The sequence below is a fragment of the Microcaecilia unicolor genome, chromosome 4 (assembly GCF_901765095.1).
Source record: "Microcaecilia unicolor chromosome 4, aMicUni1.1, whole genome shotgun sequence".
Classification (NCBI taxonomy): Eukaryota; Metazoa; Chordata; class Amphibia; order Gymnophiona; family Siphonopidae; genus Microcaecilia; species Microcaecilia unicolor.
The window spans coordinates 54,159,679-54,185,583 of record NC_044034.1 but is presented as its reverse complement, the minus strand read 5'-3'; the positions used below and the strand labels follow the sequence as shown (position 1 = coordinate 54,185,583).

Below are 25,905 nucleotides of genomic sequence, written 5' to 3'. Positions count from 1 at the left end.
CATTCATTCAGCACGTTAGTCTGCTTGATGTATCAATAGACAATTTCTCCCCATACATTCAAATCATCTATTAATAGACAATCTCTCCCTGCACATTTATATACATTATCTTTACAATGTGTCAGCACTGTTTAAACATTCAGACATTTTTTTATTTAAGATTTTATTTTACTCGCATACATATGCCCTCTAGTGGATACTTCACATATCTCATACCACTGATTTCAACATCTGTTTGCAGTTCCTATGCCAAGTTTTCATCTGCAAATATTTTACATTATTGATTTCAGCATTAGATTGCAGTTCCCATGCCACATTTTCACATGCATAATTCCCCCCCCCCCCCCCCCCCCCCCCGTTATTCTCCACATAACTTACAGTTTAGGTCCATTTATACATCTGGTTCATCCAATTATACATTCAGCTTTTCATACGTCTGTTCTTCAGCTATTCTTCATAGCTCAGTCCCATCCCAGTTGTTGTTTTCAGTGATACATACTTTTTATATTCAGTATTTTACCTATAGTACCATTCCTTCCACCACACCCACATATCCTTAGTGCCTTTTACCACACATATCACCTCTGTGCTGTTTTCTGATTGATCATCTTTTACGCATGCGCCTATTTTTGGTGCTCTTTTTGTAGTCTTTTTAATTCACTTGAACACAGTGCGCTCCTTTTCTGCAAACTAGTGGCACTGAGAAGTCATACTTTTCGCCATACCTTACAAAGGTATTTTTAAAGGTAAGAACACAGCCTGGGTGGGGATCCAAGATGGCTGCCTGACCGGTTTGGTTAGTAGACGCTCTGATCGGTTTTGGGCTACAATAATTATTTCCTCAAAATGCCACACTCCAAAAGAAAGGGAACGCTGAAGTCGGTTCCTCTACCTACCTCAGCGTCTTCACCGCTCCAGCCGACATTGGAACGATACTACCCCGGTGTCTCCAGGAATTTGCAGGGAGAGGACCCCATAGCGGGGATTTCGGGAGAAGCGGCGTCCCCGCTGGGAGAAGAAGAAACCTCCCTGTCTCCACCATCTTTCTCGACGGTACCTCCGTGTCCAGCATCGAGGGCGGCCCTGGAGGGAAACCCCACTGACTCCGGAAGTGTGTCGGTAGGGGCGACCAGAGAGGACCCAGGCACGCAACAGGCGGCGCGGAATGCTGAAGGAGCTGGAACCCCTTCAGCGAAGATACCGGAGGTGACTCTAGAAACGGTTTGGGGGATGTTAATCCGGATTAACTCAACAATTCAGAAGACTTCAGGTGATGTAGAAAACCTTGACGCTAAATTGGAAGGCTTAAAATTAACTGTAGACTCTGTTAAAGCAGATTTCTTAAATCAAGTAGCAACACTCCAAAAAGAAATGGACTTAATCAAAGACTTCAAAAATGTAGTTATTAAAGATAATACAGATATAAGGAGGAGAGTGGAACAGATTGAAAATTATAATAGACGCCTCAATCTCCGTTTCTTAAGTTTTCCTATTCTAACTGGGGTAACTCCGATGGATACACTTCGGAGATATTTGAATGAAATATTAAGAATCCCTCTTGAGGCCATCCCCCCGGTTAATAAGTTATACTTTATTCCTAGACCTAGAGGAGAATCAAGAGGTGTAGAAGAAAAAGTTATTCCTGATTTACAGAATATATCTGATATATTGGAACAATCTACTGACACAATAATTGACAGAGCTACATTGATTGTATCATTGGTTTTTGAGCAAGACTATAATACCATCTTAAGATTATATTTCAGAAATGCTAAAGCCCAATTTTGTGGCTCTAAAGTCTGGATTTATCCAGATGTAACTAAACAAACCCAACAAAGAAGGAAAGCTTTTCTGGCTCTGAAACAAAAGACAATTGATATTGGGGGTTCTTTCTTTTTGGCGTATCCGTGCAAATGTGTAGTTAAGCTGGGTCAAACAAAATATACTTATTTTTTGCCGGAACATCTGAAATCGTTCCTGGAATTGAAACAACTGAGATAATGTATAAATAGTCTTGGAGCTTAGACAGCCTTGATTGCTTTAAATAGTTATTCCTGATAACTTATCTAAATTCCTTTCCCCCCCTTCCAAAGATAAGGGGTCTAAGAAAGGCTAAAATTATTTTTTCTGTATTTTGAATTTATCTTCTTTATTTGTTGCTTTAAATAGTCGACTACATAGTATATAATCTTGAAGATATGGTTATGTTCTTGTATTATTTTTCCTGCCTGTATTTCCAATACAAGGGTATCCTTGTTAATCCTATATAATAATTCTCACCTCCAACGTTCTGTGCTTGGGACCGTGGCTCCTTGGCTGGAGGTGGTCTGTGAGGCAGACACGCACTGACGTCACTGACGTCACTGACGTCAAAACAGCTGATTGCAAGGCAAGGGGAGGAGTAGGGAAACACGCTGCGCGTGTTTCCCTACTCCTCCTACTGCCTCGGAATCAGCTGTCACCCCCCCCCCCGCGCTATGGCCCCCTCGAAACCCACCCCCTCCCGCGAACCTGTCGATCCCCCCCCGCCGGAACGCCGAAAACTGCCGCCGCCGTTGTTATACTACCTTCCCTTCCCGTAGGTTGTTGAATCATCTTAGAAAGTTTAACTCCGTGCGTCTGACGTCTGACCTCCTATACATTTTCAGCATCACCATATGTTTTTACTTCCCCGCACAAAGTCGTCATTTTTCACTAGGTCTGTTACGTTTAGTATTTGTAATGGATCATCCTGCCATTTTATAGCCCATGTCTTTCACTTGAGTGCCACCTCTCATAATAAGTTTGTATCTTCGCCTCCTTCACATTTTTTTCACTCTATAGTTCACGTCTTCCACCTTTGTACCTCCTCCCATGACAAATCTCTGTATTACCTCCCCCATAAAATTCATCCTCACTTGGTGTTTTATAAACCTCCTTCCATAGCCACAAATCATGCCCCTCACTGGCTTTGCATTTCACAGAATATAAATGTTATGTTTTTGTTTCTATCCTTTTTTTTAAATCATTTATAAGGTGAAATTAGGCCTTGCCTGCTAATTTTCTTTCCTCTAGATCCTCCAGACCGTTCAAGACGCTTGGGATATGCACTCCTACCAGCAGAGGGAGACTGAGAACACTAAAACTTCTTATACAAGTAGCCTGTGCAGACCTTCTACTAACCAGTAAAACAGCAACAAAGCAGAGGAACAAAACACCTCCACCTAAACAAAACCACTGAATCCACTCTCAGATCTCCTCCCCTTAAAATGGGGGAATTCAACTGCAGATGGGCACAAACGGTACCACAAACTGCCCTTAGTAAAACTCCAGGACCCAAATCACAGGAACTACTAGAAATATCAGCAACTGAAGTCTAAAGAAATTATCATACTGAACTGTCCGATACACTGGGTGGGCTCTTGAATGGTCTGGAGGATCTAGAGGAAAGAAAATTAGCAGGTAAGGCCTAATTTCACCTTCCTCAGCAATCCTCCAGACGTTCAAGATGCTTGGGACGTACCAAAGCAGTAAACACATCTAAGGGTGGGACCTGCAAAGCCCAGAGGACAGGACTGCAGCTCCAAAACTAGCATCCTCCCTTGCCTGTACATCCACTCTGTAATGTTTGGCAAAAGAATGCAGGGAGGACCACACCGCCCGCCCTACAAATGTTCACTGGTGGAACAAAACTACTCTCGGCCCAAGAAGCCGCCATCCCCCTAGTGGAATGTGCCTTGAGCCCCACCAGCACCGTACGGCCATGCAATATGTAAGCCGAAGAGATGGCATCCTTCAACCACCGAGCTACAGATGCCTTAGAAGCAGCCGCTCCCTTCTTGGGCCCCCCCATGAAGGACAAATAACCTGTCCGAAGACCTGAATTCCTCCGACCTACGCAAGCAAACCTTCAACACTCTGCGCACATCCAATTTCGCCAAACGACGCTGAGTAGCATCCCCCGTCCGGTCCCCCAAGACCGGCAACGAAATCACCTGATTGACATAAAGGAGGATACCACCTTAGGCAAAAACGAAGGCACTGGACGCAGTGAAACCTTTTCCTTAGAAAACCACAGAAACGGAGGCCTACATGAAAGAGCCTGAAGTTCCGAAATCCGGCGAGCCGACAATATGGCTACCAAAAAGACCACCTTCATAGTAACGTCTTTTATCAAGCAAGACTCCAAGGGCTCAAAAGGAGAAACCGCCAAAGAGTCAAGAACGATATTAAGATCCCACTGTGGAACTACCGGTCACTGAGGAGGACGAAGCAACTTCATCCCCCTCAAAAAACGGACCACATCCAGGGAAGATGCAACCGACCTGCCCTGTACCTTACCACAAAAACACGCCAAAGTAGTCAGCTGCACCTTCAAAGATGACAATGAAAGGCCCTTCTCAAAACCATCCTGCAAGAAATCTAAAATGCACGACACAGAAGCTGTCGAAGGGACACACGCCCGGTCCCTACACCAATCTTCAAATATGTGCCACACACGCACATAGGCCAAAGACGTCGAACGTTTGCGAGACTGCAGCATCGTCTGAATCACCTGAGGGGAAAACCCTTTCCTTCTCAACCGTTCCCTCTCAAGGGCCACACCGTAAGAGAGAACCGATCCGGATCCAGCATGACAATTGGACCCTGACACAACAGCACCGAGCCCCCCAACCGCAGAGGCTCGCCTTCTAACAAGTGCATCAGATCCCCGAACCACGGCCAACACGGCCAATTCGGAGCCACCAACACCACCGGACCCACATGACCTTCTACCTTCTGTAGGACTCGACCTATCAAGGCCCACGGGGGAAACACATACAGCAATACCCTCTGAGGCCATGGAAGGACCAACCCATTGATCCCTTCCGCTTGCGGATCCCGACGCCAACTGAAATACCGAGGAACCTGAGCATTCTGTGCCGACGCCATGAGATCCACTACTGGCATTCCCCACTTTAGAACTATCTGGTCGAACACCGACCGGTGCAGAGACCATTCTCCGGGGTCCAACATGTGTCTGCTTAGAAAATCCGCATTCATGTTGTCCACCCCGGCCACGTGCGCCGCCGAAATCTGCACTAGATGCCTTTCCGCCCAACTCATGAGCAGAGCCATCTCGATTGCCAACCACGGACTCTTTGTACCGCCCTGCTGGTTGACATACGCTACCGCTGTTGCATTGTCGGACATGACTCTTACCGCCTTTCCGACCACACTTGAGCGAAACGCCAACAGAGCTAGCCGAATTGCCCTCGTCTCCAACCGGTTGATAAGACCACTGAGTTTCCTCCCGTTGACCACCGCCCCTGCGCAGACCGACCGAGACACAGCTCCCCAGCCCAGCAGACTGGCATCCGTTACCAGAATCACCCACTGAGGAGGTTCCAACGGCATGCCCTTTTTCAGATGAGCCGAGCACAGCCACCACTGGAGACTGCGCCAAGGAGCCTCCCTCAATGGCAACCGCAACTCCAAACTGTGTACCTGAGGAGACCAACTGGATAACAGAGTCGCCTGAAGCTGATGCATATGTGCCCTGGTCCATGGTACTACCTCTATTGTCGCTGCCATGAGGCCCAGAACCCGAAGGTACATTCGAACCGTCGGACTCTGAATGGACATTAACAGCTGGACCTGCTGCTGAAGAAAGGTGATCCGAGAATCCGACAGAAAAACATGACCAACTGCCGTGTCGAACCACACTCCCAAGTACTTCAGACTCTGCGATGGGATCAACTGACTTTTGACTACATTCACTACCCATCCAAGCGATTCCAGAAACACGACCACCTGCGCCGTCGACGCCACACAGTGAGCCCAAGACTTCGCCCGGATCAACCGGTCGTCCAGATACGGATGCACCAGAATTCCCTGCCTCTGCAATGCCGCTGCTACCACCACCATTATCTTGGAGAAGGTGCGTGGAGCCGTTGCCAGACCAAAAGGCAGAGCACACAACTGAAAGTGCCTCCCTAAAACAGCAAAACAAAGGAAACGCTGATGGGCCTCTCGAATCAGCACGTGCAGATACGCTTCCGTGAGATCCAGCGACGTGAGAAATTCTCCATGATGAACAGCCACTATGACCGAGCGCAGAGTCTCCATGCGGAAGGATGGCACCTTGAGCGCCCCATTGACCCTCTTGAGATCTAAAATGGGTCGAAACCGGTCCTCCTTCTTCGGCACCACAAAGTAAATGGAATAACAACCCATTCCCAGCTCGTGCCGAGGAACGGGTACCATAGCTCCCAACTGGATTAAGTGACCCAGAGTCTCTTGAATAGCCTTTAACTTGACTCAAGAGTGACAAGAAGAAACAGATCCAGCAGCGGGTGCTCAAACTTGAGCGCATAACCGTCGCGAACGACCTCCAGCACCCACTGATCTGAAGTAATTTGGGTCCACCCCTGATAAAACAGACGAAGTCGCGCCCCGACCTTCACCAGAGGCTGGACCCGCACACCTTCATAAGGAGGACTTATTACCATTTCCAGCACCTCCGGAGGAGTCCCGACCTCCTCGACAACCCCCTCGAAAGGACTGCGTCCGCTGGAAAAAATGGCTTTTAGAAGGAGACACAAATCTGCCCGGCCTGTACCGCCTCGCGTCCTTAAACCGACCTCTAACCAAACCACCTCGACTAGCCGCCTTAGGCCGTAACTCCAGCAACCGTGAGACCTTGGTATCCCTAAGACCACTCATCAGTTTATCCAAGTCCTCTCCAAACAACATAGAACCTTTGAAAGTTAGAGAACACAACTTTGCTTTAGAGGCCGCATCTGCCACCCAGCCCCTAAGCCAAAGAGCCCTGCGAGCCGGCACCGCCAGAGCCATATTCTTAGCTGAAACTCTTAGCAAATCATAAAAGGTGTCTGCCAAAAACGAAGACCCCATCTCCAATTTGGCCAGGTCCTGAACCAAACCAGTCCTATCTAACGCAGGCTCATCCAAGAGCTTCTCCGTCCAACGGAAACAAGCTCTGGCTACCAAGCCCCCACACACAGAGGCTTGCAAGGCCAAAGCTGACAAATCAAAGCTGCACTTCAGAAAGGACTCTAGCTTCCTATCCTCAGGATCCCGTAAGGCTGTACCGCCATCCACCGAAATGGCGTAGCCTTAGTAACCGCCGTAACCACCGCATCCACAGTAGGTGGTTTCAGCAGGGCCAAATCTTCCGGAGGCAAGGGATACAGCAGCGCCATAGCTCTAAACACCTTACAAGCAGCCTCCGGCACAGACCATTCCTGAAAAACCATGTCCCTAATGTCTGAATTCATGGGAAAGGAACGGGATGCTCTCCGAATCCCCTTAACCAAGGGATCTACCTGGGGTCCCTCCGCAGAGGGAGTGGCCGCCGGAGCAAACTTCAAAGTAGAGATCACCTGATCAATGAGCTCTAACAACTCCTCCTTTTGAAAAATGCAAACCACTGAAGAATCTTCCCCAGGCCTTAGCCCATCCTGATCCTCAGACACATCTAAGAGATCCTCCTATCCCGGGTCACTCCAAATCTCCGACCCAGGCAGAGAAAGTATCTCCATAGGCTCTGAAATATCCACCTGTGGGCGCTTAACTCCCACTGAGCTAGCAGCCTCCGGGGAACAAATAACCTGAGAGGGGCCAGTTCTCCAGGCATTATACAGAGACCAAACAAACTCAGGGGGAAAGCCCAGACCCCCCTGACGCTGCTGAAGCCCCAACACTTCCCGCAGTCTCCGGGACGGACCCCGCTCGCTCACGAGGCGGCAGATCCATCGAGTGATCCATGGCTAAACTAGGCGCGCTTCCCGCCACATAAGGGTCCCCCGGCGCCAGCACAGAATGCGCGGCCAAAAGGGTCGCGCTTCACACCAAAACCGGCTCCGTCGAGGCCAACCCCGGATGCACAGTCATAAGGCCGCGTTTCCTGCCAAAACCGGCCTCGCTGTTGCCGGCCCGGAATGTGCGGTCAAATCGCCGCCAAACACCTCCGCCGACTCAGGTGAAAGCACGGGGGGCAAGAGCGCTGACAACGTAGGCTCCCCACAAAATCTACATTGGCCACCTTTCACTTCAACGCCGCGCTTCGCTCAAAACCGAAACCTCGCCGGTTTAGACATAATGGCCGTGAACACAATAAAAACAAACAGTTGCTTTGTGCTCTGACAGACTAATAGGCAAAACCGCCTAAGGCGAGAACGCCCTTGAAGACGTTTTATCTCTGGACTGCCACAAGAACGGCCAAAATAGCTGCCTTTTAAAAAAAATGTTTTTTTTTTTTTTTTTTTTAAACCTTGTTGCTGATGCCTAAACGCCTCAAGGGTACAGAACGAGGTCTGCAGCCGAGGTCAAGCAGTCCTCCAGAGGAAGAGCACAGGGGAGGGACCCGGCCACCCGGGTGTGACACCCCACAGGGAATAAGAAGCCCCTTAGGACTTACACACTGTAATAGAGATCCAAGTGTGGGCTCTCTAACATTTACAACCCAACCTAGAAAGCCCAAATGGGCCTACCAGACTGAGTACACTGCACAGGCTGCACACATCTACCCTCTGCTGAGAATGAGAAAATACTGGCTAGTAGAAGGTCTGCACAGGCTACTTGTATAAGAAGTTTTAGTGTTTTCAGTCTCCCTCTGCTGGTAGGAGTGCATAACCCAAGCGTCTTGAACGGTCTGGAGGATTGCCGAGGAATCCACATCTTTTCGTCTCCATTAGCTTATGCTTCACTTCATAGTCTACTTTTTTTTCTTTCCTTTTTGCCTAGCTATACTTCTTGCACCTCTTCCATCACAGTTTTGACACTACTAGGACACATTATATGTTCTACCATTTGAAGAGTTTTTATTGTCTTTCACAATATATTGTACCACAGCGGTTTTTAAACATTTACTTCTGTAGACTTTGTCCATAAGGATTTTTTTTATACACGTTTACCAAGGTTAATCCCTATAACACTTATCATGCATACATACATACGCCCATGCTTTTGAACATATATACAAACTTATTTCTTCATATCTAATTGATATTTTTCTTAAGAACATCATTATATACCTTTTAGTCCTCTTCAAACAATGTTGCACATTAGCTTGTTCTTGTTTAACCATTGTGCTTATATTTTTTAACCGAATGCCTGATTCTGTAGTCATTTGTCTTTTGTTATATTTCCTGTTGTCCATATTCTTTATTTCTTTTGTAAAAATGTTTTTAATAATTGTTTAATGTTTTAGCCTATTTTGCCATTTATTACCATTTTATTAAATATGTACATCTACCATTTAGATGTCTACTTTTGTTAATGTTTTAATTTTTACTTAAGACATTTCTATGTATCTCTCCAATTACTTGTGCAAACTCCAGAAGAAGGCACTTTCAGTGCCGAAACATGGTACCTTGTTGAGCCTTCTTTTAATAAATGTTATATCTACATTGAACATCCTTGGTCTGTTCCTTGAGGAGCCTGATTCTATTCCCACTCTTCTCCTGTTCCTGTGACTTTGTGTGGTTTGATCACTAAAATTAGGTTTTCAACATTAATTTGATATATGTATTTAAAGGCTGAGATTTACATGTATACATTTTGAATTAGTCTTATAAAGTAAGAGCCGCAATATATTTCATATTTCCTCAATAAGATCTTCTAGAGATGTATTGTTAAAATATGAAAAAAAGAGAGGAGAGTAACATGTACAGATCAAACATTACAATCCTAAACAAAGGCATTGGTGGATAGCCTGCACAAAGTGGCAGTTACAACCTTAACTTCCAATGGGTCATTTCAGTCTATTTGCCATCATCTACTCCGTTACTATGGATTATTAGGTATACACTTTTATAAAGGCATATCTCTACAAGCAAAGCATTGCTATACCTGCAAAAATGGGTTTTGGAACTTACCCTCAGAATGATCACATAAGTACTTTGAACTGGTATACCGTGTCTGCTCAAAATTTCTGATGTTTAAATTAAATTTAAAAACACCCTAATTTTGACATTTCTAGAAACCAATGGAGTTAAAAATTTCAGAACAACAGTACATAAGTACATAAGTAATGCCACACTGGGAAAAGACCAAGGGTCCATCGAGCCCAGCATCCTGTCCACGACAGTGGCCTATTAAACTGACTGTCTGAGCCTATTAAACTGACCTGAAGATAAAAGGCTGTTGATCATTTCTAGAAATGTTGCATGGACAAATTGATGGTCTTCAAGAAGCAAAACTACCTGCTGCCCCTCAATACCAGCAAGCTGCATCACCTGTACAACAAGAACACGACATTGTTTATGATGCACTTCTTAATATTTAAATGATGCTTATTTATTACCAATACAGTTCTGAAGATTTATAATCATGTTGCATAGTACATTATCTCTTTCAAAAGATGTCCCATAAAATATTAAAGAGACAGAACAATCCAACTTAAAGATATGACAGCCTGCTTTGGCATTCATGCTCATTTCAATACTCCTTTATCTTGATTTAGAACAAGGTCTGCATGGGGGTCATTTATTATCAGTTAACATGCTCTAAAGCTATCAGCACGTTATTTGCTGCAGGGCCAATTTTTATATATTGGACTTTGCAGTAAAGAACACGAAATTAGCAGCATGCATGGACATTTTCAATATGGTATCCAACCCGATTTTGGACGTTTTGCAAAAAAAGTCCAAAACTCCAGTGTCAAACATGGTAATTTTCGAACCAGAAAAAGGTCTTATCTTTTTATGTGAAAATCACCCTATTTTAGACATTTTTGAGCTCAGTGCATCTTTTAAGTGCCATTTTGGAACAAAAAACATCCAAGGGTAAAATGCACAGAAACAAGCATTTGGGATGTCTGGGGGGAAAGCACTCTTAGTAGATTGGCCACACAGACATCCCAGCAGAGCAGTGGGGCAGCCTATGGGACACTGAAGTGAACTTCACATAAAAAATCCCAGGTACACATCATATTATAACCCCCTCATATTGTACGGTGAGCCCTCCAGGAACTGCAAAAATGCACTGTACACCAAACAATAGTCCTTATATGCCTGCAGGTGTCACCAATATGTGGGTTCAGTATGTATTTTGTAGTTTTTGGGGCGCTAATGCTTTCCATCACAAGTGTATCAGGTAGAGTGGGATAACAGCCAGGGTCCCCTTCTCTATACCACTGCACTGACCACTAGGCTACTCCAGTACCCTGCTCGCTACTCTAAGAGGAATGCCCATTATATCTGCAGCTATCATACAGCCTGGAATGTATTGTCACTTTCACCTCTTAGGGGATTGGAAGGGGGGTCGTTGACCACTAGGGGATTACGGGGGAGGGGAATAAAGTGAAGATACATACCCGTAGCAGGTATTCTCCGAGGACAGCAGGCTGAATGTTCTCACAATTGGGTTGTCGTCCGCGACGGCCCAGGAGATCAGCAAATCTCTAAGCAAACAAAAACTTTCTAGAACGCATCGGCACATGGGCAGAGCGAACCACGCATGTTTGAACGGCTTCCCGCCCGCGGCACGAGCGTGCCCTCCTCAGTTTAATAAAAAGCAAAACAGAGAACTAGAACAACTCCAAAGCGGAAGAGGGTGGGTTTGTGAGAACAATCTGCCTGCTGTCCTCAGAGAATACCTGCTACAGGTATGTATCTTCACTTTCTCCGAGGACAAGCAGGTGAGGACATAACATAGATTGACCTGAAAAAAAAACACAACTAAGTGAAATTGCAGCCAGGAACAGAACAAAAATGGGCTAAAGAGGGTGGAGTTGGATTCTAAACCCCGAACAGATTCTGCAGCACCGACTACCCAAACTGACTTTCGCGTCGGCTATCCTGCTGAAGGCAGTAATGAGATGTGAATGTGTGGACTGATGACCACGTTGCAGCCTTGCAAATCTCTTCAATGGAAGCTGACTTTAAGTGAGCCACTGACGCAGCCATGGCTCTGACAGTGTGAGCCGTGACATGGCCCTCTACAGTCAACCCAGCTTGGGCATAAGTGAAGGAAATGCAATCTGCTAGCCAATTGGAGATTGTGCATTTTCCGATGGTGACTCCCTTCCTGTTGGGATCGAAAGAAACAAACAATTGGGTGGACTGTCTGTACGGCTTTGTCCGCTACACATAAAAGGCCAGGGTCCTCCTCCTCCCCCCCTCCTTCCGCGTTCCAGGGTCCTCCTTCTCGCCCCTCCCTCCGAGTTCCAGGTTTGTCCCTCCCTCTGAGTTCCACGGTCGTCCCCTCCCTCCGAGTTTCAGAGTCCCTCCCTCCCTCCTTCCCAGTTTCAGGGTCCCTCCCTCCCTCCCAGTTCCAGGGTGCACCCTCTCAGAGGGGGCTAGAGTGAATAAGAAAGAGAACGGGGCAGACAGTAAAGACAAACAGAACTGGGAGGAACCGAGTCTGCATTTTTGTGCAGTCTTTGTTTCCACATGGAATTAATTCGCAGTCAAGAATGGCAATAGGTGACTGTACTGTGTGGTTTTATCAGTCTTGCAATCTTAAGATGGTCAGTTCCTCAACCCCCATACTGCCCCTCATCCTTACCCAACTCTGTGCACTACGATGCATCGCTGGCCCTGCCTGTGAAGGGTCTGCATGATGCCAGGAGCTCGCTGCAGGGACTCTACCTTCAGTGATTGAAAGCAGTCCTTGTGTGTCATGGCGCTACCTCCCAGCTTCACAATACAATGCAAGGCGGTCATGCCCAGCTCTCTCTGATCACGCTGACGCAGCCACGGGCACTCACCAGGAGGATAAACTTCGCCTCCTGGTCGTCTGTGTCCGTCATGCTTGTGACATGGTGTAGCCTTTCACTCTGACTGCTCCACCCTCGACGTCATCACATTTTTACTCGAGGGCGGGGCAGAGAGAGATGTGACACCCTTACGAACCCTGAAGCCACGGAGTCAGCTTCAGAACGTTGGAGGTGCGTTTTATTATAGTAGATGCCGTTTATACTTGTAGTACACTGCCTTGGGTTGAATTTCTTCAAAAACGTGGTAAATACCCTTGTACATCAGTAAATAAAGTACAACTAAAAGGGATATGCCTATAGACAAAACTAGGGAGGCAAAGAAAATTACATGCAGGAATTTAATTTTAAAATCCCCTCATATACCTTACTGCTCATACTTAGCAACTGCTATAAAGCAGGTAGAAACTATGCAGATAATAAACTCCAAGGGAAGTTTCTCGTTGACGCTTAAAGCACAAAATTATGTAAGAAAACCAATATGTAGACTTCTTGCACACTCTTTACACCCTATTTTTCCCTTATGCTTGAATCCGGTCTTAACAAAATTTTCTTAACTTAAACAATGCATTATTATTAAAGAAACAATTTTAATACCTGCTTAAGATCATTTTTGAACTGTTTTATTTCGTAGCCTCTGGAAATCTTGGGAGTTAGAAGCACAGCTCCATGCATGTGGCATACTAAAACTGTGAGGGTTCTACGGCCAACACCTGTGCGACCTGCTAACAAGAGCGATCCTCCAGGGAAGCTCAGTACCCTGTCTATTCTGGACATGTAATCCAAGACTTCATAGAACAGCAACATCTCCAACTCTTTGTTGTCTCGGCTGTACTGAATAATACCCTAAGAAAAGATTTAGAAGAATAAAAATAAGTATTCTGATGCATAGGAGTACTTCAAAGAGAAAAATAGAGAGAACTGCACAGATTTATTTGTATAAACATCAATAGTCAATCATAAAATAATTATGCTTTATGTATAGATGCAAAAATTAAAACGATCTAAGATTTGTGTCTGATTTGATTTTCTCATGAATTCAAAGACCTGATAGAAAAGGAGAAAAAAAAAGCATGTAACAGGGGAGTACATTTACAATGTCAATGGTGAAGTCTTGTAATCATTTCAACTAAACACATAATAAGAGGGTATTTTATAAAGCATTTCCACATCTAAACCCTCTGCCTCAACCACAGTGTCAGAACATGGAACCAAGCCAGATGTCTGGCAATCTTTTCCTTTATACTCCTGTGGATCTCTTCCTCAAAAATTGCTGATGTCAAAACTGCATGAGCTACAACAATTGAGGATATATTTTCCTGCATCACCTTAGGGGAAATCAGAGGTTAGGTCTCAAACCCTTTGGGACCAGCAGCACCCATCCAACACTGAAGAGGTTGAGCATTCCTTTGAGGACAATAAGTAGTTGAAGTAGCCATTAAGTCCTGTATGCCCCCAGGACTATGCTCTGAAGTGGACCAAGGTCAATGCTTTTTCATCTCCAACAGACACACGTAAGTGTCCTTCAATACCAATGCTGAAGAGACAGAATCCTTTATCATCTTTAGGCAAGTTATCAATGTCCAGTCCAAGCGGGCCTGTCAATGCTAGATGGTGAAGGAAATTGATAGATGAACTATTGTCTTCAGAGAAAATTTACCAGTCGATATTTAAGGAAATTATGCCTTTGCCGGCAACTGGCCACTGTATGTTTCAAAATTTGACAGATATTATTCGGCTATATAAATCGCTAAACATCCAAATACAATCCACATAACTGTGTGCTGGATTAGAAGACAGCCACTGGTAGTCTTAAAAATTACCCAGCTGATATTCAGCACGAGTTAACCATCCAGGAACAGCTGCTGACCAGTTAACTCACATCTCAGCTGATAACTGGTCTTTTTCAAAGGCATTTAACCGGTTACCACCACTGAAAATGTCCGGTTAACACCAAAAATAAAGCTGATGAAGTTGGGGCGTTCCGGGGTCTGGCCAGTTAAGTCCCAATATTCGGAACTTAACTGGCCAGGCAAAAAAGACCACATAAATATCAGTCCTATCCTTGCCCATTAAGCCATAGTTGGAAAGCCTGGCATTGAATATCTGATTTGGACGCAGGCGGCAGGCAGTCAAAGTGCTGCCTACCGCTGACTGAATATTGGGGGGAGGGGGTATCTGTTTAGCAGTAATATTCAGCTAATAAATGGACTGTGCCAGCATAGTCACCACATAACACACATATTCAGCTTACCTACCTATAAGGATAGCAATGCTGAAATACATATTTAAGACTAAGGTTAGCACTTAACATTGTACAGTCATCACACCAGCTGAAAATTTACCCCAAAGTAATTTATCCATTGCTGCTGTTCTCCATGAACAAACGGGTACAAGTCCTCATATGGTAACACAATCTAACAAGGGAAGGGAAGGGAAATAGGACTTGATATACCGCCTTTCTGTGGTAGTTTGCAACTACATTCAAAGTGGTTTACATATATACAGGTACTTATTTTTTACCTGGGGCAATGGAGGGTTAAGTGACTTGCCCACAGTCACAAAGAGCTGCAGTGGGAATCGAACCCAGTTCCCCAGGATCAAAGTCTGCTGCACTAACCACTAGGCTACTCCTCCACTAGGCTTCTCCTAGATAAGTAAATATCTAGAAGATTTCCAGTCCATATTCAGCTTGTAGCAGTTGTTTAAGCTCAGGGGAAAGGGAAACGGGACTTGATATACTGCCTTTCTGAGGTTTTTGCAACTACATTCAAAGCGGTTTACATATATTCAGGTACTTATTTTGTACCAGGGGCAATGGAGGGTTAAGTGACTTGCCCAGAGTCACAAGGAGCTGCAGTAGGAATTGAACTCAGTTCCCCAGGATCAAAGTCCACTGCACTATCCACTAGGCTACGCCTCCACTCAGGCCACCACAGGCTGATTTAGACCTGGATATTCAGTCCTGGGGCACATCTGCCTACTGGTGCCGAGAATCCATGTCTTCACCAGCCGCCAGATGTTAACCAGGTACTGCTGATATTCAATGCCAGTATCTGGGAAGGCTAGAACTGCTATTTGTGTAGTCCATCTTGTCTGAATAGTTACCCAGCACTGGTGCTGAAAATGGATGATGGCTGGATAACGTCCAGTTTCAGCAACACCACAGTGCAGATGATCCAGGGGATGAAGACTAGACAAGAGTTCACTAAAAAGGTTTTTATTGGAAAGGGGACCCAATTCAGCCTTTCAGCTTTGCCTATGTCAGGAGAGCAAATGCTACATACCTGTAGAAGGTATTCTCCGAGGACAGCAGGCTGATTGTTCTCACTGATGGGTGACGTCCACGGAACCCCCTCCAATCGGAATCTTCACTAGCAAAGACGTTTGCTAGCCGTCGCGCGCCCATGCGCACCGCGCATGCGCGACCGTCTTCCCGCCCGAACCGGCTCATGTTCGTCAGTCCCATATGTAGCAAGACAAAGACAAGGGAAGACACAACTCCAAAGGGGAGGCGGGCGGGTTCGTAAGAACAATCAGCCTGCTGTCCTCGGAGAATACCTTCTACAGGTATGTAGCATTCGCTTTCGCCGAAGACAAGCAGGCTGCTTGTTCTCACGACTGGGGTATCCCTAGCCCCCAGGCTCACTCAAAACAAACATGGTCAAATTGGGCCTCGCAACGGCGAGGACATAACTGAGATTGACCTAACAACTTATCCAACTAACTGAGAGTGTAGCCTGGAACAGAATACAAAATGGGCCTAGGGGGGTGGAGTTGGATTCTAAACCCCAAACAGATTCTGAAGCACCGACTGCCCGAACCGACTGTCGTGTCGGGTATCCTGTTGCAGGCATTAATGAGATGTGAATGTGTGGACAGATGACCACGTCGCAGCCTTACAGATCTCTTCAATAGTGGCTGACTTCAAGTGGGCCACTGACGCTGCCATGGCTCTAACATTGTGAGCCGTGACATGACCCTCAAGAGCCAGCCCAGCCTGGGCGTAAGTGAAGGAAATGCAGTCTGCTAGCCAATTTGATAAGGTGCGTTTCCCCACAGCCACTCCCCTCCTATTGGGATCAAAAGAAACAAACATTTGGGCGTACTGTCTGTTGGGCTGTGTCCGCTCCAGATAGAAGGCCAATGCTCTTTTGCAGTCCAATGTGTGCAGCTGACGTTCAGCAGGGCAGGAATGCGGACGGGGAAAGAATGTTGGCAAGATAATTGACTGGTTCAGATGGAACTCCGACACCACCTTCGGCAAGAACTTAGGGTGAGTGCGGAGGACTACTCTATTATGATGAAATTTGGTGTAAGGAGCATGGGCTATCAGGGCCTGAAGCTCACTGACTCTACGAGCTGAAGTTACTGCCACCAAGAAAATGACCTTCCAGGTCAAGTACTTCAGATGGCAGGAATTCAGTGGCTCAAAAGGAGGTTTCATCAGCTGGGTGAGAACAACGTTGAGATTCCATGACACTGTAGGAGGTTTGATGTGGGGCTTTGACAAAAGCAAACCTCTCATAAAGCGAACAACTAAAGGCTGTCCCGAGATCGACTTACCTTCCACACAGTAATGGTATGCACTGATTGCGCTAAGGTGAACCCTTACAGAGTTGGTCTTGAGACCAGACTCAGGTAAGTGCAGAAGGTAGTCAAGCAGGGTCTGTGTAGGACAAGAGCGAGGGTCTAAGGCCTTGCTGTCACACCAGACGGTAAACCTCCTCCATAAAAAGAAGTAACTCCTCTTAGTGGAATCTTTCCTGGAAGCAAGCAAGACACGGGAGACACCCTCCGACAGACCCAAGAGGCAAAGTCTACGCTCTCAACATCCAGGCCATGAGAGCCAGAGACTGGAGGCTGGAATGCAGAAGCGCCCCTTCGTTCTGGGTGATGAGGATCGGAAAACACTCCAATCTCCACGGTTCTTCGGAGGACAACTCCAGAAGAAGAGGGAACCAGATCTGACGCGGCCAAAAAGGAGCAATCAGAATCATGGCACCTCGGTCCTGCTTGAGTTTCAGCAAAGTCTTCCCCACCAGAGGTATGGGAGGATAAGCATACAGCAGGCCTTCCCCCTAATCCAGGAGGAAGGCATCCGATGCCAGTCGGCCGTGGGCCTGAAGTCTGGAACAGAACTGAGGGACCTTGTGGTTGGCTTGAGATGCGAAGAGATCTACCAAGGGGGTGCCCCACACTTGGAAGATCCGGCGCACTACTCTGGAGTTGAGCGACCACTCGTGAGGTTGCATAATCCTGCTCAACCTGTCAGCCAGACTGTTGTTTACGCCTGCCAGATATGTGGCTTGGAGAAACATGCCGTGACGGCGAGCCCAGAGCCACATGCTGACGGCTTCCTGACACAGGGGGCGAGATCCGGTGCCCCCCTGCTTGTTGATGTAATACATGTCAACCTGGTTGTCTGTCTGAATTTGGATAATTTGATGGGACACCCGATCTCTGAAAGCCTTCGGAGCGTTCCAGACCGCTCGCAACTCCAGGAGATTGATCTGTAGACCTTGTTCCTGGAGGGACCAGCTTCCCTGGGTGTGAAGCCCATCGACATGAGATCCCCACCCCAGGAGAGACACATCCGTAGTCAGCACTTTTTACGGCTGAGGAATTTGGAAAGGGCGTCCCAGAGTCAAATTGGACCAAATCGTCCACCAGTGCAGGGATTTGAGAAAACTCGTGGACAGGTGGATCACGTCCTCTAGATTCCCAGCAGCCTGAAACCACTGGGAAGCTAGGGTCCATTGAGCAGATCGCATGCGAAGACGAGCCATGGGAGTCACATGAACTGTGGAGGCCATGTGGCCCAGCAATCTCAACATCTGCCGAGCTGTGATCTGCTGGGACGCTCGCACCCGGGAGACGAGGGACAACAGATTGTTGGCCCTTGTCTCCGGAAGATAGGCACGAGCCGTCCGAGAATCCAGCAGAGCTCCTATGAATTCGAGTCTCTGTACTTTGAGAAGATGGGACTTTGGATAATTTATCACAAACCCCAGTAGCTCCAGGAGTCGAATAGTCATCTGCATGGACTGCAGAGCTCCTGCCTCGGATGTGTTCTTCACCAGCCAATCGTTGAGATAAGGGAACACGTGCACTCCAAGCCTGCGGAGCGCTGCTGCTACCACAGCCAGGCACTTCGTGAACACCCTGGGCGCGGAGGCGAGCCCAAAGTGTAGCACACAGTACTGGAAGTGACGTGTTCCCAGACGGAATCGAAGATACTGTCTGTGAGCTGGCAGTATCGGAATATGCGTGTAAGCATCCTTTAAGTCCAGAGAGCATAGCCAATCTTTTTCCTGAATCAAGGGAAGAAGGGTGCCCAAGGAAAGCATCCTGAACTTTTCCTTGACCAGATATTTGTTCAGGGCCCTTAGGTCTAGGATGGGACGCATCCCCCCTGTTTTCTTTTCCACAAGGAAGTACCTGGAATAGAATCCCAGCCCCTCTTGCCCCGGTGGCACGGGCTCGACCGCATTGGCGCTGAGAAGGGCGGAGAGTTCCTCTGCAAGTACCTGCTTGTGCTGGAAGCTGAAAGACTGAGCTCTCGGTGGGCAATTTGGAGGCATGGAGGCCAAATTGAGGGCGTATCCTTGCCGGTCTTTTTGAAGAACCCAACGGTCGGAGGTTATAAGAGGCCACCTTTGGTGAAAAACTTTCAACCTCTCCCCGACCGGCAGGTCGTCCGGCATGGACACTTTGATCTCGGCTATGCTCTGCTGGAGCCAGTCAAAAGCTCGCCCCCTGCTTTTGCTGGGGAGCTGTGGGGCCTCGCTGAGGCGCACACTGCTGACGAGAGCGAGCGCGCTGGGGCTTAGCCTGGGCCGCAGGCTGTTGAGAAGGAGGATTGTACCTACGCTTACCAGAAGAGTAGGGAACAGCCCTCCTTCCCCCATAAAAACGTCTACCTGATGAGGTAGATGCTGAAGGCTGCCGGCGGGAGAATTTGTCGAAAGCGTTATCCCGCTGATGGAGCTGCTCTACCACCTGTTCGACTTTTCCCCAAAAAATGTTATCCGCTCGGCAAGGGGAGTCCGCAATCCGCTGCTGGATACTAGTCTCCAGGTCGGAGGCACGCAGCCATGAGAGTCTGCGCATCACCACACCTTGAGCAGCGGCCCTGGACGCAACATCAAAGGTATCAAATACCCCTCTGGCCAGGAATTTCCTACATGCCTTCAGCTGCCTGACCACCTCCTGAAACGGCATGGCTTGCTCAAAAGGGAGCTGGTCCACCAAGTCCGCCAGCTTCCGCTCATTGTTCCGCATATGGATGCTCGTGTAGAGCTGGTAAGATTGAATCTTGGCCACGAGCATGGAAGAATGATACGCCTTCCTCCCAAAGGAGTCTAAGGTTTTGGGGTCTTTGCCCGGGGGCGCCGAAGCATGCTCCCTAGAACTCTTAGCCTTCTTCAGGGCCAGATCCACCACACCAGAGTCGTGAGGCAACTGAGTGCGCATCAGCTCTGGGTCTCCATGGATCCGATACTGGGATTCTATCTTTTTGGGAATGTGGGGATTAGTTAGTGGCTTGGTCCAGTTCACCAGCAATGTCTTTTTCAGGACATGATGCATGGGTACTGTGGACGCTTCCTTAGGTGGAGAAGGATAGTCCAAGAGCTCAAACATCTCAGCCCTTGGCTCATCCTCCACAACCACCGGGAAGGGGATGGCCTTAGACATCTCCTGGACAAAGGCGGAGAAAGACAGACTCTCGGGAGGAGAAAGCTGCCTTTCAGGGGAGGGAGTGGGGTCAGAAGGAAGGCCATCAGACTCCTCGTCAGAGAAATATCTGATGTCCTCCTCTGCCTCCCACGAGGCCTCATCCTCGGTATCAGACACAAGTTCACGGACCTGTGTCTGAAGTCGTGCCCGTCCCGACTCCGTGGAACCACAGCCACGGTGGAAGCGTCGAGAGGTGGACTACCTGGCCGGCAGCGGCGAAGCTCCCTCCCCCGACGTCGTCAGTGAGTCCACCTGGGAAGCAGCCGAAACCGGTACTGCAAGCGGTACCGGGGACCTCACCCCGGGCAAAGGGCCAGCTGTCGCCTCACTCGACGGCACCGGTGGCGCAGGCACCCCCGGTACCGGAGAAGGGCGCAACAGCTCTTCCAGGATGCCAGGAAGAACGGCCCGGAGACTCTCGTGCAGAGCGGCTGTGGAGAAAGACTGAGAAGCCGATGTAGGCGTCGAGGTCAGAATCTGTTCCGGGCATGGAGGCAGTACCGGGCTGTCCGGGGTAGAGCGCACCGACACCTCATGGATGGAGGGTGAGCAGTCCTCCCAGTGCCGATGCCTGCTGGGTGCCGACTCCCTCGGCGACCCAGAGCTCCCGGTACCAAGACGGAAAGGTGACCGGTGACGATGCTTCTTCGACTTCTTCGAGCGAAGCATGTCACCGGAGCTCCCCGGTACCGATGAGGAGGAAGTTGAATCCAGTCGTCGCTTCCTCGGGGCCGGGGCCGAAGATGGTCGATTCCGAGGGGGTTGTACCGCAGGAGCCCTCAGGGCAGGAGGAGACCTACCCGAAGGCTCACCGTCACCAGCAGGGGAATGGACAGCCCTCACCTGCACTCCAGACGAAGCACCACCGTCCGACATCAGCACCAGCGGGGGTCCCGGTACCACCGACACCGACGCACTCTTTCGAAGCCTCGATACCGACGATGCAGGAGGAAGACGCCTCGATGCTGTCGACGCCGATGCGATCTCCGAAGACTTCGGTGCTGCCGACGACGATGCACCCGACGAATCTCAAGATGCTGTTGCCGTCGAAGCGCCGGAGAACAGAACGTTCCACCGGGCTAATCTCGCTACCTGAGTCCTCTTTTGCAAAAGTGCACAAAGACTACAGGCCTGCGGGTGGTGCCCAGCCCCCAGACACGAAGCGTGCCTATCAGTGAGCAAGATTATCCGGGCGCACTGGGTGCACTTCTTGAAGTCGCTGGAAGGCTTCGATGACATGGGCGGAAAAATCGCGCCGGCGAAATCAAAATTCGCGATGATGACAATAGGCACCGAGAAAAAAAGGGAGAAAAACCCGTACGGGCGGCCAACAAGGCCGCTCCTGAAAGCGAAAGGATACTTAAGCTGGGAAAAAGCTAGAAATATGGGAAAAAAGGGAACCTTCTCTCTCTCTCTTTTTTTTTTTTTTTTTTAACACAGAAAAGTAGAAAACCGCGAAAGACGCGCGAGGTCTTCTGAGGGGCATGAAACGGCGGCAAAACACGACCGTCCCGAGCGCGGACAAAAGACGACTGACGAACACGAGCCGGATCGGGCGGGAAGACGGTCGCGCATCCGCGGTGCGCATAGTTGCGCGAGGGCTAGCAAACGTCTTTGCTAGTGAAGATTCCGATTGGAGGGGGTTCCGTGGACGTCACCCATCAGTGAGAACAAGCAGCCTGCTTGTCCTCGGATAATATACAATACACATCAATATAAAAATAATTAAAAATAAAAACTTAACTACACAATGCTATAAAATATAAAATAAAAGATGATCACCAAAACAAATATCCATAAATTTTTACCAGTTCCACCTTTGCTCCATCCCGAGACTATGCTGGCATTATCTTGACAGTGCCAAGCCAATCTGTGCAGATATTAAGCAGCACTCTCCAATTAACAGGAAGAGCTCCTATGAATTTCAATAGAGATAAAGGGCCTCTACACATGGAATCTACCTTCTGATTTAGAAACTCTAGAGATTCCAGCACCTAAATAATTTTGCTTATTGATCACTAAGTTATTTCCTGAAGTGAGCTGTTGACCAGCTAGTCACCCAGGTCAGGGAAACGCATTCATTTCTAGTCTGCATAGCTACACTGCTACCAGAGCTAAGCATTTTGGGAAATCCATGGAGCTCGATAAGCCAAATGGAAAAATGCGATATTGGTAATAGTTCCCTAATAAAAAAACTGACAAACTTCCTGTGACCATGGGTATGTGCTTCCATTAAGATCAGAGAACATCACCAATTTCTTTTTTGAGTAAAGGGATTAAGAGAAATCATCTTGAACTTGTCTGACCAGATATTTGCTCACGGCCCTTAGGTCTAGGATACAAAGAAATCCTTCTGATTTCTTTGTGATCAGTAAATCTTTGGAATAAGAACCCTACTTTACTTCTTCTGGTGGACTGGGTTCAACCAAACTGGTCTCAATAGGAAGGAGACCTCCTTGGTAAGTATTTTCTGGTGTGGAGAATTGGACTAAAATACTCTCAATGAGCAACTTGATATACTTTGAGATCGCTTTGGACAATTCTGAGAATCCACAAGTCAGAGATTATATTGGACCAACAGTTTGCATAAAACCTTAGCCTCCCACTGGAAGGTCATCCGGTATACTGACCAAGATACTATGTGTCTAGATCCAGTTAAAACCCCATCCCTGGGCCAGCTGGGGAGCTGGTTGTGGTTTCTGGGCCCTCTGTTGTCTAGGAGAAAAGCAAGGTCTTTGTGGTGTCTGCGTTTGTGTCTGACAGAAAATAAGTGGGTAGACAATAGTATGATCCCCATCAACACTGAACTGGAATACTTCCTAAAAGATAAGGAGGTGGTCATCAATTGCTTCTATGGTAGGGATTTGATTGTAATGCTTTGTAATCAGAGTAACTGCCTCTTTCTTATTATCTCCAAAGAGATAATCATGCAGGTCAAATGTGCAACCATGAGAGCCTGTAAGCTTCCATACCCATTACAGAAGCTCTCAATGTCAGATTAAAAGCTTTTCTCTTGTAATCTTCAGTCGTACTGGAGGTCGGTTTGGGGCACCACCCAGAAAATATTTACAATCCAAGATGCTCTATCTTTTAAAATACTAATCCTCAAGGCTTCGACTCCTGACTTGTCACTTCCTCCTAAATATGCCAAACTGTTTAACTTAATGATTTCTCTTGCTCTTCATCTGATTGCATTGCATTGGAAGAATAATCAGCTTGTTTCATATCACGAATGGTGGAATCTGCTGTGTTCTTATAGGCGATATGAGGAACTGGCTGCCATAAGATTTGGTTGCATCTCCTCTTTCCATAGAGCATGGTCGCTGTTAGACAACTACAGTGGTGGAAATAAGTATTTGATCCCTTGCTGATTTTGTAAGTTTGCCCACTGACAAAGACATGAGCAGCCCATAATTGAAGGGTAGGTTATTGGTAACAGTGAGAGATAGCACATCACAAATTAAATCCGGAAAATCACATTGTGGAAAGTATATGAATTTATTTGCATTCTGCAGAGGGAAATAAGTATTTGATCCCCCACCAACCAGTAAGAGATCTGGCCCCTACAGACCAGGTAGATGCTCCAAATCAACTCGTTACCTGCATGACAGACAGCTGTCGGCAATGGTCACCTGTATGAAAGACACCTGTCCACAGACTCAGTGAATCAGTCAGACTCTAACCTCTACAAAATGGCCAAGAGCAAGGAGCTGTCTAAGGTTGTCAGGGACAAGATCATACACCTGCACAAGGCTGGAATGGGCTACAAAACCATCAGTAAGACGCTGGGCGAGAAGGAGACAACTGTTGGTGCCATAGTAAGAAAATGGAAGAAGTACAAAATGACTGTCAATCGACAAAGATCTGGGGCTCCACGCAAAATCTCACCTCGTGGGGTATCCTTGATCATGAGGAAGGTTAGAAATCAGCCTACAACTACAAGGGGGGAACTTGTCAATGATCTCAAGGCAGCTGGGACCACTGTCACCACGAAAACCATTGGTAACACATTACGACATAACGGATTGCAATCCTGCAGTGCCCGCAAGGTCCCCCTGCTCCGGAAGGCACATGTGACGGCCCGTCTGAAGTTTGCCAGTGAACACCTGGATGATGCCGAGAGTGATTGGGAGAAGGTGCTGTGGTCAGATGAGACAAAAATTGAGCTCTTTGGCATGAACTCAACTCGCCGTGTTTGGAGGAAGAGAAATGCTGCCTATGACCCAAAGAACACCGTCCCCACTGTCAAGCATGGAGGTGGAAATGTTATGTTTTGGGGGTGTTTCTCTGCTAAGGGCACAGGACTACTTCACCGCATCAATGGGAGAATGGATGGGGCCATGTACCGTACAATTCTGAGTGACAACCTCCTTCCCTCCGCCAGGGCCTTAAAAATGGGTCGTGGCTGGGTCTTCCAGCACGACAATGACCCAAAACATACAGCCAAGGCAACAAAGGAGTGGCTCAGGAAGAAGCACATTAGGGTCATGGAGTGGCCTAGCCAGTCACCAGACCTTAATCCCATTGAAAACTTATGGAGGGAGCTGAAGCTGCGAGTTGCCAAGCGACAGCCCAGAACTCTTAATGATTTAGAGATGATCTGCAAAGAGGAGTGGACCAAAATTCCTCCTGACATGTGTGCAAACCTCATCATCAACTACAGAAGACGTCTGACCGCTGTGCTTGCCAACAAGGGTTTTGCCACCAAGTATTAGGTCTTGTTTGCCAGAGGGATTAAATACTTATTTCCCTCTGCAGAATGCAAATAAATTCATATACTTTCCACAATGTGATTTTCCGGATTTAATTTGTGATGTGCTATCTCTCACTGTTACCAATAACCTACCCTTCAATTATGGGCTGCTCATGTCTTTGTCAGTGGGCAAACTTACAAAATCAGCAAGGGATCAAATACTTATTTCCACCACTGTATGTGACTTGTGAAGGGAATTAGCTCTCTAAAGTATATTGCGCATACTGTCCTGTTTTATTTTTATCAGCTCACTGACCTGTATGGGGGTTTTTTTTGTTTGCATTTTTTGTTTTTTTCTTCATTGTTCCATATTATATGCTGTTATATGTTTTTATAAAAATTATGTTGCTTTAAAATCAATAAAAAAAGTATCATAGATTAACATGTGCTTTTCACAATCCTTCCCTTTGACTTGAGTTCTATGAATTTTTCCTGAGGGAGAGGGAGTCCACAAATTCTTCATCCTTCCACAAAGGGTGGTAAAAGTTGAGCTTTTACCACACCATGATTTACCAGGGGACTTACCAACCTATGTTATATCCTTATTGTAAGTTGCTTTTTCCTGTGGTAAAGGACTAATGCTTCTTGCGAGAAAGCAGCATTAGACCATCGGTATGGGAGTATAAGGCTGCCAAGCCATGGCGTAATGCTTCCTGGCCATCACTTAAAGGAGCCAGCAACTGCTAAATTGGTAGTCTCCTGTGTGACCATC

The 25,905-nt window shown here is 47.3% G+C and overlaps 1 protein-coding gene across 1 annotated transcript in view; it reads right to left on the bottom strand.

Annotated features, from left to right (window-relative positions):
* The window catches only part of DYNC2H1 (dynein cytoplasmic 2 heavy chain 1), a 1,078,189-nt gene that overhangs the window by 499,945 nt on the left and 552,339 nt on the right, over window positions 1-25,905 (bottom strand). Inside the window, 2 exon segments of the mRNA XM_030202388.1 lie at window positions 10,112-10,220; window positions 13,298-13,546. Of these exon segments, the coding sequence (XP_030058248.1) occupies window positions 10,112-10,220; window positions 13,298-13,546 (358 nt within the window).